This window comes from Rhinolophus sinicus, linkage group LG14 (assembly GCF_036562045.2).
Source record: "Rhinolophus sinicus isolate RSC01 linkage group LG14, ASM3656204v1, whole genome shotgun sequence".
NCBI classification, from domain to species: Eukaryota; Metazoa; Chordata; class Mammalia; order Chiroptera; family Rhinolophidae; genus Rhinolophus; species Rhinolophus sinicus.
The window spans coordinates 28,280,978-28,300,283 of NC_133763.1; the positions used below are offsets into that span (position 1 = coordinate 28,280,978).

General features: G+C 36.0%; 1 protein-coding gene across 3 annotated transcripts in view; it reads left to right on the forward strand.

The window, feature by feature from the left end:
- The window catches only part of PRKDC (protein kinase, DNA-activated, catalytic subunit), a 270,539-nt gene that overhangs the window by 111,594 nt on the left and 139,639 nt on the right, over positions 1-19,306 (forward strand). For all 3 annotated transcript variants that reach the window (XM_074318994.1, XM_074318995.1, XM_074318996.1), the window contains exons 37-41: positions 1,438-1,623; positions 2,005-2,109; positions 3,079-3,246; positions 5,932-6,059; positions 16,705-16,912. In XM_074318994.1, coding sequence (XP_074175095.1) covers positions 1,438-1,623; positions 2,005-2,109; positions 3,079-3,246; positions 5,932-6,059; positions 16,705-16,912 — 795 coding nt within the window. The remainder of the gene's footprint in view (positions 1-1,437; positions 1,624-2,004; positions 2,110-3,078; positions 3,247-5,931; positions 6,060-16,704; positions 16,913-19,306) is intronic.

Genomic DNA, 19,306 nt, shown 5'->3' on the forward strand with positions numbered 1-19,306 from the left:
GAAAGAAAAACGTCAGAAAGATGAGAGAAGATACTGTATCCATGAAGCAAGAATTGCTACTGAAAAATAACATCAGAAAACGAAAAAGAATTCCTGGGATTTGATTATAGGCATCAGAAATTTTAAATGAAATGGGTTTAGAAGAAAAATTCAGGAACTCTCACAGAAATAGAAGAAAAAGATAAAACAGGAAAGAAAGATGAGGAATCTTGGAATCAATCTACAAGGTCCAGCACCAGGGCCACTGCCCCAGAGGTAAGGCAGGCCTTTCTGAGTAACACAGCTGAAGACAGTTTCAAAGAAATGAAGGCCTTGAGTTTCCAGATGGAAGAGGGCTTTTGAGTGTCCAGCATAGTGTTTGAAAACAGCTCCACATGGAGCATATTTCTTGAAAATTGAAAACCCTGGGGGTTTGGGTTTTACATTAGAAAAGGTTTTGAAAAGTTTCTATAGGAGAAAACCTGATTACATTAAAAAGATCAAAAAATTGGATTGCTTTTGTCTTTGTGGTAGCAAAGTGGATACTGGAGGAATGTGAGCCAAATTTTCTTCATAATTCAGGAAAGACTTCCAACCTGGAGTTCTGAATCTGGCCAAATTATCACTTATGTGTTAATGTTGAATGCAAATGTTTCAGTTGTGGCAGATCTCAAAGGAATGTATTTCCTGCTTCTTACCAGGAAGCTACTGGAGGAAATACTTCACTGAAATAAGGCAGTGAGCCAAGAAAGGGAATGATGTTGGATCTGGGAAGTTGGCCTGAACACAAAGAAATGGATGAATCTCCTGGAGGATGTTAAATAGAGAACCAGAGGGTAGAGGTCACCAACATTCCAGAGTAGGAGATATGTTGCTACCGAGATGGAGCTGATAGATTTCTTGATACATTTAGATGTCTTGAGGAGATCAATTTGGGAGAATCTGATGACGAATAATGATGGACACATTGAAAACAGCGAAGGAAGCAAACAAGTATTAACCTCAGGGAGATCAAAATGCAAGAAAATAAAAGTATGGGTAGTAAAACTTGGATGATCTGTGAAAAATGTTTACATTGTCGTAATGATAGGAATATTGAATATTAATCCAACCAAATAGAAAGCACTATTGAAAAGGTGATGGGACAGGAAATGTGTGTATGTACATGTGCACATGCACATGTACCGGTGATGAGGACAAAAGAGAGCCAATTCCTCTTCCCATCGAGAATGCCCCCAACTAAGAAAGCAAGAAATAACAATATGCACATGATTTCATAAATGAGACCACGGTATGCTTTTATGGGAAAATTTACATGTTCTCACATTTGAGGAGTTGTGAAGTTATCTTATAGAAATAATATCTTCATTTTTTCGAGAATAGCCTTGAAATGAAAGTAAATTATATATGTCATTCGATATTAAGACTTTTTCCTCAGTCACCACACAATTGTTTCAGGTGAGCACCGTTTTGAATGGTATGCTAGATCAGAGCTTCAGAGATCGGGCCAATCAGAAACACCAAGGACTGAAACTTGCGACTACAATTCTGCAAAACTGGAGGAAGTGTGATGGGTGGTGGGCCAGAGATTCTGCTCCTGAAAGTAAAATGGCAGTGCTGACCTTACTAGGAAAAGTTTTGCAGGTATTTTGAGAGACCTTAAAAAAAAAATTGTGTTTGTTGGTTTGTACTCTGTAACTTGTATCTGTCAAATTCGATGGAGGTTTTATAAATAAAAAATATTTTTACTGAACAATTGCTGATTATCTTACACTTGATACTTTTTCTATTATTTTACTTCATTATTTATACTCATCATTTCTTATACTTTATTTTTTTAGTGTACCTTTGCATGCATTGTCTTCCCCAGATAGGTTTAAAATATTTTAGAAAAATATTTGTTGAAACATTGTTGAAGCCCAAGAACAAATTTGTAGATAATTTCGTAATTTAAAAATTTGAAAACTGTTAAAGGAAATTAGATGCGTAATATAGAAATGTATCATGTTTTTATTTCCCCTCCAGATTGAGTCATCTGTGTCTTTTAATATAAATCACAGTGCATTCCCTGAAGTCTTTACAACATATGCTACTCTACTTGCTGATTCAAAATTGGGTCTACATTTCAAGGTAAGTATTAAACACATGCATTTTCAGATCACATTCTTCATTATTTTCGCATTTTATAGTTTTGCATATTTATGTTTTCTATTTTTTATAATGAAAAATTTGAAACATTCAAAAGCAGAGAGACTAGCACAGTAAACTCTCATGTACTTACTATCCAACCTCAGTAGCTATCTGTAGTGGGCATATTTGTTTGAACTATACAGTCACTCCCACCCATCACATTGAAGGAAACCCCCGGTGTCATGTTATCTGATCTGCACATACTTTAGTATGTCTCTCCAAAAGTTAAGTATAACCACAATGAGATTACCATACTTTAATATAAAATATCTTGGTAATTTTTAGGGTCAGGAACATAATTAAAAAAATACTTTAATTTTAAAGTCCTTTAATAAGTAGATTGTACATTGTAATAAAATGTGACCTTACTGAAAACTGTCTTTTACTGGATTTTCATGAGGATTTTCTTTGCAATGTTCCACTCTATGTTATTTATCAAGTTTCTTATATATCAGTATGAGGGAATCTGGGAACTTACCTGCCACTCAGGGGAGATAGGAAACAACACCTAGTTTCTGTTAAGCTCTGTATGAAGTTCTGAGTTAGTTCTGCAAGGAATATTTGTGAATTACCGCATAGGTTATTCAGTATGTTTTTTCCACTCAAAACTTATCTACTATATTTCTACTAGAGTATTTGTTTAGGAAAATAACGTACAGAACCATCATACAATGTCCTTTTTATTTACATGTATATAGCCCTAACTGGGCCCCCTTACCTCTAGAGTAAAAGCCATGATACACCTTTGCGTTTAGGTTGTTTTTTGATGTAATTTAGAAAATATTCTAAAGTCTTTCATTGAATCTACACAGTTCTTTGTTTGCAAAGTCTTTAGAAACAATTTTATTTATTCTGTAGGATCTGTAAGTCATGACTAGTGCAATTTCATACATGTGCATTGCTCCACAGGGTCAAGCTGTAATTCTTCTTCCATTCTTCACCAATCTTACTGGAGGCAGTCTTGAGAACCTTAAGCAGGTTCTTGATAAGCTCATCGTTTCTAATTTCCCTATGAAGTCTGAAGAATTTCCCCCAGGAACTCTGCGGTATAATAATTACGTGGACTGCATGAAAAAAGTTAGTTTTTAGTAGTACCAAGTAAAATTAAAGCTTTGGTGTTGTTTTTATGTTACATTTCTTAATGAAGAGAACTAAGTGAAATATTCAAAATCAGAATTGTTCTAAATTTAAGAATTCAGTTTAATTCATTTTGAAAGCTGAATGTCTGTGAAGGTAAATGCATACCTAAATCCTTTGGATTTCATTTTTCCCCAATTTTAAATTGTTAAATATTTCATGTATAATATATAAGTCTTACAGAATAATATCAAAAAGAGCTAAGAAATAGAATATTACCAATATGTTTCAGTTTCTAAAATTTGAGTACTGGTTGTTTGAGATACATTCAGTGTATATCACCCATTTTATTTAATACACAGTTGAAGTTTCCTGAAATACCAGTGGCTTAAATAAAGTGGTAGATTATTTCTCTCTTCTATATAGTTCTAGATTGGCAACTTAAGGTAGCTCCACAGTAAACAGAACTTAGTCTGCTTTTACCTTTTTCTCTATCATTTTTCATACATAGCTTCTGTCTTGTACAGAATGGCTGCTGTAGCTCCTACTATCTTGTTTTCCCTTCCAACCAACAAGAGTTAGGGAAGTGTAGTAGGCAGTACATTCCTTCCTTTTAAGGGCTTAATCCAGAATTTACACATATCAATCCTACTAATTTGATATGTGAATTTATCAAATGGGAATTTGCCACATACATCTGTAAGCATGGCTGTAAATGTTGTCATTTAGGACAACTGTATGCTCAGCTAAAATTCAGGGATTCACCCAGCAAAGAAAAACTAAGACAGTGACCATTGTAGGGGAAATAGTGGCCTATCATTCAGCCCTCGGCCAATGTCTGAATACATAAAAATAATGAAGATATTATCTTTGTTTTCAAAGAGATTATAGTAAAGCAAGGAAGAAACAGAAAAAAACTGATGATTAAAACACACTTTACTAAATGCTACAATAGAGATAAACATATGGTATGGGTGTGGCAGTTTGTGTTTTCCAAAGATGGCTATACCAATATATCTCATCTCACATGTTTTTCATACACTGTAACTTTTCCTTTGAGAAACAAAGTCCGATTTTCCTCCTGTTCTGTGTGGATTGGACGTCAACAAAAAGGATGCAGTAGAAGTCATGTTATATGTCTTCCAAGACTAGTTTTAAAAGCCTTACAGCTTCTTTCTGACTTGCTTTCCCAGGTCTCTTGTTTGTAAGACCCACTGAGGAAGCCAAGCAGCCACATGGAAAGACCAGTTTACAAACACCACCCTCCACACAGATTTCCTCTGTATTCTTTTCATATAATTTGCAAACATGCAGAAAAATTGAAAGAATAGTACAACAAGCATCCATGTTACCAACTCCTACAGACAACAGTTAACATCTTGTTATATTTGTTTTGGGGTGCATGTGTGTGTGTTTTGCCTGAAACATTTGCAAGTTAGTTTCAGACATCGTGATACTTCACCCCTAAATATTTCAGCATGCATGTCCTAAGAATAAGCTACAATACTATTATCATATCTGAGTAAATTAATGCTCCTCTAATATCTTATGTAGTCCATGTTCACATTTCTCCATTTGCCACCATGTTCAGCTATTCTTTTTTTCAAACCAGGGTCTAATTAACGATTGCATTGGATTGTCATGTCTCTAGTATCTTTTAATCTAGAACTACTTAACGCTTTCCCCTTTATTTTCCATGACATTGAATTTTGGAAGAAACCAGAGTACTACTCTTGGCTGTTGTCCCCTATTTGTCTGATTATTTCCTTGGGATGTTTTTTAACTTGTCCCTAAACCTCTGCATTTCCTCTAAACTGGAAGTGAAGCTTAAGGCTTAGTCATGAGTTTCAGGAAAATCTTTTTGACAACAATAGCACATCAGGAGGCACTCAGTGTCACTGTCCTATTGTTAGTGACATCAAAGTGGTTAAGATGGTCATTACCCCATCTCTGTTGAATGGTGTGTTCTTTCTGCAATTACCAAGTAATGGATGGGGTGAAACCATCATGTTGGTACCATCTAAGTATCATGTTCCCCAATAATCGGTCACTTAATGGTTGAAGCATCCACAAAGTTTCTAAATCTTTAGTACTTTTTCTTAATATAAATGCCTTTATATCTGTGTACGTACAGTCACCGAACATTTGCAAAAAGTTTCCAGCCTAAGAAAGATACAAAAAACAGGAAAAGGAAGTGAGTAAACAAAGGACGATTAGAACACATCAAAGAAACTATACAGAGTAACTTCAAAGATGAGAGAAGGTATTATGTTCAAGAACTAGAACAAATAAGTGCTCTTTGGAATTAAATATATAAAAGCAAAATTTAAAAAGCAAATTCACAGAAGATAAAATTGCGTGTATCTCCTAGAAAGTGGAACAAACAGACATTGAAATGAAAAATGGGAGAGTAGTGATGAGAATGTTAGATGAGCAGCCTAGATATTTGTTGAGCAGTGAAGATCATGTAGAAAAGACAGAAATATCCAGAAGAAAAGAACCAGAAATGGTGAATGAAAATGACCTCACTGAAGGCACATAAAAATGACAGAAGAATTAACATTAGTTAATTATTGGAGAAATTTGTTATAATTTTCTATTTTTTATTCAAACTATTAAAAACAAAACGAAAATGGAAATCCAACAAAATTATAATTATTATTATTATTTTTCTTTTATATATAGTTTCTAGATGCATTGGAATTATCTCAAAGTCCCGTATTGTTGCAGTTGATGACAGAAATTCTTTGTCGGGAACAGCAACATATTATGGAAGAATTATTTCAATCCACTTTCAAAAAGATTGCCAGAAAGTAAGTAATTCTGTTCTAATTTGGGATGCCAGGAACAATACTCTTTTTACTTATGTGGGAAATTGTCTTCTCTGTATCAAAAAAGGTTGAGTGGCAATTATACTCGACTCTTACATCTCTGTCTTCTTTTTGTAAGAAAAAAAGACTTTCATATTGAAAGTTTCAAACATTTTCAAATCTAAGACTATAAATGAAACTCCAGAATAAATAAGCATTAGCACTTTCCAATTCATCATCCCTTTTGCATTTGGCTGCTGCTTCACCATGTTTTTGAGGTTCACCCATGATGTAGCACAACTTTAGTAGTTTCTTCCTTTTTTGCCATTTTCAAAAAATGTCACAACCAACTATAGAGCATTCCATATAACTACAGGAAATACACATTCTTTCTGAGTACATATGGAACATACTTCAGGACAGACCATATCATAGGTAATTGAACATGTATTAATAAATTTAAAAGTGAAATCTGACTAAGCATTTTCTCTCATCATAGTAAAGTTAAATTAGCAATCAACAACAGAAGGAAGATTAGGAATCCGAAATATTTCTAAATCAGCAACTAACTTAACATTTCTGAGTAACCCTTGTGTCAAATAAGAAATAAAGGAAATCAGTAGTACTTTAATCTGAATAATATAAGAATAAAGCATATCCAAATCTGTGATGTGCAGCTAAAGCAATGCTAAGGAGAATTTGTATCTTTTAATGCCTATATTAAAAAATAAGAAAGATTCTGTATCAGTAGTCTATACCTTCACCTTAAGATCTAGAAAAGACTAAACCAAAAGCAAGCAGAAGGAAGGAAAGAATAGAGTGAACATTTGTAAAATAAAAATTAGAAAAATGGCGGACAGAAATCAATAAAATGAACAATTGGTTCTTTGGAAAAGTGAAATGAAACTAAGAAACTGTTAGCTAGATAATCACAAATAAAAGGAGATAGCATAGTTCATAAGAGAGTACCAATCAAAAACTGCGGGATAAGTAAATTCTGTGCTAGTAACCTCCTACCACACCAGAATTATAACTAAATTAGGGAACAACAAGTAACTGAGGCTAGAACAAAGAAGGCACCTCTACACTTGGAGGAGGGCCAGACACGCTGAACAGATAGGACTCACACTCGTGGTGTGGTATTAGGAAACAGAAGTAATTTCTCAGGTGCAGAAGTACCACCTTAGGAGTGAGGGGTTCCAGCCCCACACTGAGCTCCACAACCAGAGGCACTGCCCATAACATGAGGCTTTGAAAACCAGACGGGATTTCATCCGAGAAAACTAAGGACGGCGGGAGACTGAGGCACAGACCTTAAAGGGACTGCACACAGACTCACACCATCACGAACTCACACACTCTAAGCTCCAGCGCAGGGACAGCAGCTCCGAAAGTGCCAGGGATATACGAGGAAGAACTAAATTCACTAACTTCAGGGTCAGTGCTGGAGGGGCAGGGATAGGAGCAGCTCTTTCTGAGGACAGAAGCACTATCAGGCACCATTGCTCCTCGGTGGAGTTCTCCTCCCACCCAGGCGGACATCAAATCGGAGCTCTCCAACAACCTGGTTAACATCATTTGCCCTGCCCTGGTGGTTCCCTGAGACCCCACCCCACTAAACTAGCTCACCCAGCCGGAGCCTCTTCTAGGGGCTCCTCCACATAAGTGGCCTGCCTCAATTTGGGCTGCAGACTTTCCCGAAATCTCTCAAGGTCCAAAACGCCAAACGGGCAGTGGCTGGCTTTGGCATGCCTGTAGCTCTTACTAAGTGACCCAAGCCCAGCACAAGTGGCCACCACTCTAAACTTACACTGTAATTCCCAGCAGGAGGCCCCAAGCATAAGCATCGGGCAGTCTAGGTCTGGAACATAGCTTCAATGAAGCAGCCACAAGCCTGGCACAAGTAGCAGCTGCCCTCAGCTCACATCGCAGTGCCTACCAAAGGGGCCCATGCCCAGCATAAGTGACAGCCGGCTTTGGTTTGCGGAATAGCCTCTGCCAGGCACCTCCAAGAACAGCACAAGCGGCAACCAACCGCAGATCACTTTGTAGCTTCTACCAACAGGCTCCAACTCTGGCACAAGCAGTGGCTGACCTTGACCTGCACCAGAGCAATTCCCAAGAGGCTCCAGAACCAACACACACAGTGGCAGGCTTCAGCTCACACCAGAGCACCACCTAGGCAGCTTCACAAACGACACACCCAAAAGGTGGACTCGATGGGACCAGGGACTCGATGGCTAAAGGGACTCCCTCTCTGGGGTCAGTCCTCGCATAAGAGCTTGTCCGCTGTAGTCACAACCAGTCCCCAGCCAGACAGCCTGAGGGTCAACGCGACCGACTGACATGCCAACGGTAATTAAGACTCAACTGCAACAGGAGGGAACACAAACCTACAAGGTGGACACCCCTGGAGCACCAGGCTCAGATGACCAGGGAGACGGCACCACTGGGCTCCACAGGACACCTTCTACATAAGGCCCCTTTGTCAACATTGGGAGACGTAGCAGATCTACCAAATAAATAGAAACAGATACAGGGAGTCATTGAAAATGAGGAGACAAGCAAATTGTCCCAAATGAAAGAGCAGGACAAAACTCCAAAAAGAACTAAATGAAAGGGAGAACAATCACCAGATGTAGAGTTCAAAATATGGTTTAAGAACGCGTAATGAACTTAGAAGAATAAGTGAACTCAGTGAGAACTTCAACATAGAGATAGGAAACATAAAAATGGAGATTGAAACATTTTTTCAAAGTCAGAAATGAAGAATACAGTAACTGAAATGCAGAATACGTTAGAGGGATTCAGCAGTAGTTTAGATGAAGCAAAAGATCGAATCAGCAATCTGGAAGACAGAGTAGCAGAAAACACCCAATTGGAACAGCAAAAAGGAAAAAGAATCCCAGAAAATGAGGATAGTTTAAGGAATCTCTGGGACAACATCAATCATACCAACATTCGCATCATAGGGGTACCAGAAGGAGACGAGAGAGAGTAAGGGATTGAAAACCTACTTGAAGAATTAATGACTGAAAACTTCCCTAACCTGGCAAAGGAAATAGACATACAAGTCCAAGAAGTGCAAAGAGTCCCAAACAAGACGAACCCAAAGAGGCATACCATAACCCACTCCAGGACACACCATAATTAAAACGCCGAAAGTTAAAGACAAAGAGATCACCTTAAAAGCAGCAAGAGAAAAGCAGTTATTTACCTACAAGGGAGCTGCCATAAGACTATCAGACGATTTCTCAACAGAAACTTTGCAGGTCAGAAGAGATTGGCACGAAATAGTCAAAATGACGAAAAGCCAGGAACTACAACCAAGATGGGTCTACCCAGCAAGGCTATCATTCGGAATCGAAGGAGAGATAGTTTCCCAGACAAGAAAAAGTCAAAGAAGTTCATCAGTATACTAAACCAGTATTACAAGAAACGTTAAAGGGACTTCTTTAAGAGGAAAAGGAAAGATAAAAAACGTGAATAAGAAATCTAGGAAAGAAAAACATTCTCACTGACAAAGGCAAAAACGTAGTAAAAGCAGTAGCGCATCCAACTATAAAGCCAGCACAAAGGTTAAAAGACCAAATTAGGAAGACCATGTGTAATTATATCAGTGAACTTAGGGATACACACAAACACACACAAAAAAGGTAAATCCAAATGAAAAAAACAAACTGGGAGGGGGTGAGTAAAAATTATAGTGATCTTACAATGTGTTCAAACTTAAGCAACCATGAACTTAAAATAGACTGCTATAAACATACCTTGGTATGTATGAAGCACATGGTAACCACAAATGAAAAATCTGTAAGAAATACAGAAGAATTAAGAGAAAGGTATTCAAACATAACACGATAGGAAGTCATCAACACACAAGAGGAAAGAGCAAGAGAATAAGAAAGGAACAGAGATGAACTACAAAAATAATCAGAAAACAATAAAATGGCAAGAACTACATACCTATCAACAGTTATTTTAAATATAAATGGACTAAAGGGCCAGTCAAAAGATGTAGGGTGGCTAAATGGATCAAAAAATCAAAATCCGTACATATCCTGCCTACAAGAGACCCGCGTCAGGTCAGAATACACAGACTGAAATTAAAGTAATGGAAAAAGACATTTTATGCAAATGGAAACGAAAAATAAGCTGGGGTAGCAATACTTAGACAAAGGCTGTAACAGGAGACAAAGGGCCTTGCATAATGATCCAGCAAGAGGATATAACTCTTGTAAACATCTATGGACCCAGCTAAGGAACACCTAAACATATAGAGCAAATATTGATGGACATACAGGGAGAGATTGACGGTAAGGCAATAATGGTAGGGGGCTTTATTTAACACCCCACTGACATCAGTGGATAGATCATCCAGACAGAAAATCAGCAAGGAAACAGTGGCCTTAAATGACACATTAGACCAAATGGACTTAATTGATATTTCACCCAAAAGCAGCAGAATATACATTCTTTTCGTGGGCACATGAAATATTTTCCATAGGGTATATGTGAGGCCACAGAAAAAGGTATCAATGAATTTAAGAACGAAATCACGTCAAGCAACTTCTCTGATCACAATGGTGTGAAACTGGAAATAAATTACAAGTCGAAAATGAAAAACATACAAACCCGTGGAGGCTAGGTAACAAGTGACTAAACAATGAGTGTGCTAACAATGAGATCATGGAGGACATCAACAGATACATTGAGACAAATGTAAATGAAAACGTAACAACTCCAAAACTATGGGACAGAGCCACACCAGTTCTATTAAGAAAATTCATAGCAATTCAGGTCTACCTCAAGAAACAGGAAAAATCTCAAATAAGAAGTCTAACCTGACACCTAAAGGAAATAGAAAAAGAACAAAGCAAGCCTAAAGTGAGTAGGAGGAAGGAAATAATAAAGATCAGAGCAGAAAGAAATGAAATAGAGTCAAAAAAATAAAAATACAAAAGCTCAATGAAACCAAGAGCTGGGTCTTTGAAAAGATAAACAAAATTGATACTCCTTCATCCAGTTTCATTGAGGAACAAACAGAGGGCCCAAAGAAATAAAATCAGACAAGAAAGAACTGACAACTGACACCACAGAAATACAAAAGGCCTACAGGAAAATACTACAAACAGTTAAATGCCAACAAACTGGACAACCTGGAAGAAATCGATAGAAACATACAACCTTCCAAGACTGAATCAGGAAGAAACAAAATCTGAACAGACAGCTAACTACTAGTGAAATCAAATCAGTAATCTAAAACACCCAAAGTACAAAACTCCTAGACCAGAGAGGGCTCCAACGGTGAATTTTACCAAACACTCAAAAAAGAAATAATACCTGTTTTTCTCTAACTACTCCAAAAAGGTTGATGAGGACAGAGACTCCCAAACTCATTTTACAAGGCTAGCATTACCCTGATATCAAACAATACCAAGACATTTAATATATACATATTAATATAAAAAATATAATACAAAAGTCCGTCAATTAAGTTCGTGAAGTCATCCTACAGAAAGTACTACATACCTCATTGCTGCATATCACTATGGCCACCTTCGAAGTACTCCCCTTGGGAAGCTATGCACTGATGCCAGTGCTTAGTCCACCCTTCAAAGCAATTTTGGAACTCTTTCTGGAATGGCCATCAGAGCTGTCATTGTATTGCCCTTGTCCTGAATGTCATCAAAATGTCTTACTTTCAATATTTCCTTTATCTTCGGATAAAGAAAGAAGTCACTCGGGGGCCAGATCAGGTGAGTAGGGAGGGTGTTCCAATACAGTTATTTGTTTACTGGCTAAAAACTCCCTCACAGACAGTGCTGTGTGAGCTGGTGCATTGTCATGATGCAAGTGTCATGAATTGGTGGAGAAAAGTTCAGGTGTTTAATTTTTTCACGCATCCTTTTCAGCAGTTCCAAATAGTAAACTTGGTTAACTGTCCAGTTGGTACAAATTCATAATGAAGAATCCCTCTGATATCAGTAAAGGTAGCTGCATTTTTGCAACAAGTTCCCAAACCTAATTGCCCTACATTATATGTATGTGCACAGGCGCACCAGTATCCTGATGAACATGGATGCAGAAATCATCAGCAAAACGTTAGCAAATCGAATTCAGCAATATATTGACAATATCATATACCATGGTCAACTGGGATTTATTCCAGGGATGCAAGGTTGGTTCACTATCTATAAAATGAACAAGATTCACACACAGACACAAAAAAAATTAAATGTAAAAATCATATGATCATATCAATAGGTGCAGAAAAATCATTTGACAAATTCAACATCCACTTATGGTAAAAATTCTCAACAAAGTGGATTTAGAGGGAACATATTTCAACATAATAAAAGCTACATATGATACACCCATAGCTAACACACTGAATTGTGAAAAGCGGAAAGGTTTTTCTTTGACATAAGGAACAAGACAAGAACATCCACATTAACCACTTGTATAGAACATATTATAAGAAGTCCTAGCCAGAGCATTCTGACAAAATGAAGTAATAAGAGGCATTTGAATTGGAAACGAAGAAGTAACCTCAGTGTTCTTTGTAGATGAATGAAGTAAGAATATGTGGTACATATATACAACGGAATATTACTCAGCGATAAAATAGTTAAATGTTACCATCTGTGACAGCATGGATGGACCTAGAAGATAAGTTGAATGAAATAAGTCAGACAGAGAAAGATAAATACAGTGTGATTACACTTACAGGAGCGTATGTGGATTCTAAAACACATGAACGAATAAACAAAACTAACTCATAGATACTAAGAAACACCTGGTGGTCACCTGATGGGAGGGCGTTTGTAGGGATGGGGGAGAAAGTTTAAAGGTTTTTAGAAATAAAAATTGCCAGTTACTAAACGTATCATGGGGATGTAAAGTACAGCATAGTGTATATAGTCAATAACATTGTAATGCCTATGGTTTGTCATGCCTATTCGTACTGAACTTAACTGTTTGTCAACTCTAATTTTTAAAAAAAGGAAAGTACAAGTCATGAAAATTAGGAACAAAAGAGAACATTACTACTGACCTTTCAGAAATTAAAAAAGTGTAATGAAATGTTAGGACCTGCATTTTGCCAACAAATTTAGCAATTTAAAGTGGAGAAATTCGTGAAAAGTCACATTACCAAAACTGATTCAAGAAATAATAAAATATGTGAATTTACTTTTAACAAGCTAATAAGTTGAATGAATAATTTAAAATCTTCACACAGTGGAAGACTGAGATAGCTTTATTTGTGAATTTTTATCAAATATTTAAAAAAGAAATAACATCTTATGAAGTCTTAAGAAAATAGAGGAAGAAGGAACTCTTCCCAACTATCTTTGAAGCCAGTACCTCCCTGATAACAAAAGCTAGATAAAAACGTGAGAAGAAAAGTATAGATGGATATCTTTTATGAATATGGACACAAAAGTTTTCAGAAACCCACCTACATACAAGTATTACACACTGTATTCAATTGGGATTTGTCCTATGTCATACTAGTTTAACATCCTGAAATCAATTGCTATATGCCATATTAATAGAATAATGGACCAAAACCACATTTTCATACCCGTGTATGAAGATAAACTTATCATGCAGATAAATTTATTTCTAAATCCAACACCCATTTATAATAAAACTGACACAAAGTCATGTGTACAAACCAATGACCTACTAAATATTTAATTGTGAAATACTGAATGCTTTTATCCTGTGTTTGTGAGCAAGGCAAGGAGTTCTATTGTTTTTTATTCACCATAGCATTGGAGGTTCTTGCCAGTCCAGTCAGGCTAAATAAAGAAATAAAAGGCAACCAACTGGGTAAGAAAGATGTCTGTTCACAGATAGCATGATGTAGAAAGTCTTAAAGATCAACAGAAAACTATTAGAACGAATTAACAGTTAAGAATACAATTTCCATTCACAATAGCAACAAAAAAGAATAAAATACTTAGGAATAGATTTAACGAGAAGTGCAAGATTTGCACACTAAAAATTACAACCCATTGCTGAAGGAAACTAAACAAGTAAAGATTAAATAAATGGAGAGCCATTCCATACTAATGAATTGTTTGATTAAATACTGTTAAATTTGTTGTATATATTTAATGCAATCTCTATCAAAATTCCAGCAACACTTTGTGTTTGACAAGCAGTTGCTAATATTTATATGGAAATGTAAAACACGCTTGAAAGCTGAAACAATTTTGAAAAAGGGAAGAAAAGTATGCGTAGGATATTTTACACCCTAATTTGAAAACTTAACTGAAAAGCTGCTTTTGTCTCTGAAAATGGGTTCAATTTTTTTTCTATTTTTTTTAATTTTCAGAACTTTTAAAAATAAAAATATAATAAGTTTCAATCAGTTGCCGTTATTATTTTTGATGTTCAAATTATTTCATCTTTGGCCAGTGGGTGTTCCTGCATACTGGCTCCCATGTTCTTTGACATTAATCCATTAATTTTTGGTATCTTCTCTTTGCTTTTTGGCTCAACAGATTACCTCAGGCTCACCTTGACCTAGAATCATCCATTTTTGCAAAGAGCCTTGGTTCTTTTTTAATGGGTATTTAGAGGCCACAGTCTGGGTCCTAGGTGAACTTAATGCTGCTGGGTCGTACTGCTCTTACAACCAGTTTACACAACTGAAGAGTAGGGGTTTTTTGTTTGTTTGTTTGGTTGGTTGGTTTTAAGGAAGAAAAACATACTGATACTTCCCTTTCAATCTTAACATTATGGGGATTTATTATTTAACTTATTCTTTTTTAAAAACTGTAGTTCTCGTTTTCTTTTCCTTTATAGTGTTTCCAGTAACATTCCTTCAAACTTGATTGCTTTATCCTATGATATATATAAAATAGTTTCAAAAATAATACTAGTTTTACTACCAACAATAATGACAGCTGGATGAAGTTTAAATTTTCATTTTAGTTATAATTTACTTAGAAAACACATACCATGAAATTTTGTGTTCCTAATTTACTTGATATAGTCTTCTCAATGTGTGATTATTAAACCAATTAGATACGCTCATTTTAATTAATTTTCGAATTTTAGAAATTGTTTCTTTCGACTTAATTTTTTTGAATATGTACAATAGTTATGACTCAAAGTTGTTAAGTATATAATGTAATAATTAAGCTCTATTCAAGATTCTTGCTTCTCTCTCTGTCCCCTCTCCTATTCTTTTTCTGCCTCTTCACCTTCCTTATGTTCCACTTCATATCGTCATAGATCACTCCATATCAGTTCATAGAGATCCTCCTCATTCCTATTTTTTAAACAGCTGTATCATTATTGCATGGAAGTATCATAGTGTTTTGAAGTAGTCCCCTACTGATGAACTTTTGGGTTCAATCTTTTGCTTTGAGTCATAACTATTGTACATATTCAAAAAAATTAAGTCGAAAGAAACAATTTATAAAATAATGACATAGTGAATATCCCTGTGTATATGTGATTTTGTATTTTGTCAGTATATCTTTGGAGTGGATTTCTAAATGTAAGTCAGCAGTTAAATGAATTTGTAATTTTGGTCACAATCTTGACAGTATATTGTCAAATATTTGGAGTTTTTCCAATTTTGTAGGTAAGGAAGGATTTCTCAACGTTGCTTTAATTTGTGTTTCTTTTGTTATGAGTTAAACAGAGCATATATTCATATATTTAATGCTTATTTACATTTACGTTTCAGTAAACCATTTCTTGGCCCATATTAAAAATCAGATTTTTTAAATCTTTTTTTCTCCTCCTTTTAGCTTTCTGTATTAGTTGGATGTTTCAGGGCTGTGCATCTCTACTGTGCTCAGTAGCAGGAAGCTGCTCAAGAAAACTTAAATCTAAGTACCCAAATGAATATTATAAAAGCCCATGTAGCATCTAATAGTGTCCTGCAATCTTAAAATTTTATGATTAAATTGCCTTCTGAATCTAATATGTTTGCCCTAATTCATATCTAACTTCTGGGCATCAGGATTTCAGAACTGGGAAGGATTTTAATGATCATTTAGTCTTAACCTCTTAATTTTTATAGGTGGGAAAACTAATTCTGTGGTCTTGATTTATAGATTTGTAGATAAATTCTTATATGTCCTCATTCAAATATCTTATTTCCCAGATGAGAAAATAAAAGGCCAAATGAATATATCTCTGTATAGGAAATAGGAGTGGTAATTCACTACTAGGAAGCGACTAGAATTTTTAAGTCATATTTCATGAGTTTCAGATTCTGTGAATGTGACAGTCTTTAGGCCTGAGACTCTTCTAAAACCTTCCAGATGTTCTCTAAATAAGATCAGATTTGGAAGTAATGAAAAAAAATTCTTCCTAATGCCTAAATTTGTCATGAAGATTTCTGGGCATGACTAAAGTAATATGGTTTGTGTACAAATGTCTCTTATATTTCATGATTTATTTATTTATATACATATATATGCATATATATATATATATATATATATATATATGTGCATATGTGTGTGTGTGTGTGTGTGTGTAGATAGATACATAGAAACCTGTCAAGTTTTTTTGAATTCATAATCATTGGTGTTTACTTTGCTTGTTATGGAGTAGGCACTCAAAGTATTTGTTCAGAGCATGAATGAATCATATACTTTTCTTTTTTTCTCAGGAGCTCTTGTGCCACACAATTCAGTCTTCTGGAAAGTGTATACAGAATGTTCAGGAGGGATGACCTACTTTCAAATATCACTCGCCAAGCATTTGTAGACCGTTCCCTCCTCACTCTGCTGTGGCACTGTAGCCTAGATGCCTTAAGAGAATTTTTTAGTAAAATTGTGGTTGATGCCATTGATGTATTGAAGTCCAGATTTATAAAGGTATTAGGCAACTATTCTAAGTTAAATACTAATAAGAATTGACAGATCTCCTTGATCAGTGCTATTAGAAACTGCCATGTGTTTAGTCAAAGGGTTTCTATTACGTGAGAAGCATTACCTCTACATTTAGATAACAACCTGTAGTTAAATCTCATAAATATGTGATTGCAGTTAGGACCCACATGGATAATCTCCCCATCTCAGGATCCTTTACTTCATTTCATCTGTCTATTCCTTTTTGTCATATAAAGTAACATTGACAGGTTCCAGCGGTTAGAACATGTTCCAGCCTAACACAATTCACCTGCCCAAATGTTTCTGCTTGCAAACTAGAATTATCCCATCACAATATCCTTCAAAGTCTAAACTCACTACAACATCAACTTTTAAGTTCACAATCTCATTTAAATATCATCAGCTCAAAGACCCAAATCTCATCATCCAGATCTTATAAATCAGGTGTGGGTGGGATTCTGGGTATGATCCATCTTGGGACAAAATTCTCTCCATTTGTGGACATGTGAAACTAGAAAATGAATTATTTGCTTTCATTATATAATGGTGGGACTGGCATAGGATGACAATTATACACATTCCTGTTCCAAAAAGGAGAAAATGGAAGTAAGAAAAGAGTTAGTGTTCCCAAACAATCTCAAAATTCAGCCAGGCAAATTCTGTTAGGTTTCAAGACCAGGGAAAAATGCTCTGTGGACTGATGCTCTGCTCTCTGGACCAACGGTTTCATCCTTGGAGTCATCCTTTTTTTTTTCTATAAGGGTAGCATATGTTTACAGTTGAATAGTTTTATCAATGTGTTTCTTGCCTTTAGAATTTGGGGAGTACAGCAGCCTTTTTTCATTTCATCTGGCAGTGTTTCCTCTGGTATAACATTCTCAAAAACCTTATGGCTCCCTTAGATATGTCTGGAGATTTATTCCATTGGACAAGAGAGTCATCCACGGGTATATGGTGGATAATTTCATCTCTAGTCCTGGCTTCTGCTGAAACAGTTGAGGGCATCCATGAGTCACATGCTTAATTTTTTCAGCACAAGCTAAAGATTGTTCAGCCATACCCTGGGTCTTCTCTCTAGAGCACTCTTTCCTAACGGTGAATCTCCTATTGTTAGCATCTTTTACAGCTGGATAGGCTGAGAATTTCCCAAATTGTCAAGTTCTGGTTCTTTTTGCTTAACAGTTTTTACCTCAGTTTATCTCTGGCACCTCACATTCTTTTATAAGCAGCACAGAAGGAACCAGGCAGCACCTCCGACAAATTTGTTTGTAAATCTTCTCAGCTAAATATTGAATTGTATAGTTTATAAGTTCTGCTTTCTGCACAACTATAGGACACTCTTCAGATAAGTTTTCTACCACTATATAACAAGCATCCCTTTTCCTTCAGTTTGCAAAACTACGTTTATTTCCTGAGAACTCACCAACTACTTTAATGTCCGTATTGCTACCAGAAAGATATTTTTGATGATTGAGCTATTCTGTAAGGCACTATTTGCTTTCTTTCCTGTGCTCTTCACGTCTTCTGAGCCCTTACTACCAGTGCCTTTTATGTTGATATTTCTATAGTCTCTACAAGGCAATCAATGCTTTCCTGTCATATATCCAAAATTCTTTTGTCCTCTACCCATCATCCAATTCCAAAGCCCCTTCATATTTTTGGCATTTGTTACAGCAGCCTCCAACTTTTGGTACCAAAATGTGTATTACTTTCCTGAATCTGCTGTAACAAATTACTGTATACTTTGTTGCTTAGAACAATGGAATTTATTGTCTAACAGTTTTGGAAACCAGAAGTCCAAAATCAGTTATATTGAGCCAAAATCAAGGTCTTGCAAGGGCCTCATTGCCCCACTAGCTCTGAGTATCCATTCCTTGCCTCTTCAGGCTTCTGGTGGCTGCTGGCATTTCTTGACTTGTGGCTGTATCATCACTCCAGACTCTGCCTCCATTATTATTTTGCCTGTTTCTATTTATCTGATCTCCCTCTTTATTCCTCTTACAAGGTTATATTTAATTAGGGTCCAGATAGATCTCCCCATTAATCACATTTACAAAGTCCCTTTTTGCCTTATGAACTTATATTCATAGATTCCAGGTATTGAGACATGGGTATCTTTTGTGGGTGGGGGCATCATTCAACCTTCTAGAGAATGTCGTTGGGAATATTGTAAATACTGAAATGGCACATTATTAATATGGATTTATTAATATACTTGAAAATTTTTGTTTTTTAAACATTGAATTTTCACCTGCTGTTATCATACCCTCATTTTTGAACGTTGTGCATTATTTCCTGCCACACTCAGTATAACACATCAATGCTTATTTCCATGTTTTAAACCCTGGTTTGTCTCTTATTGAAGTGATTTAACGTCTT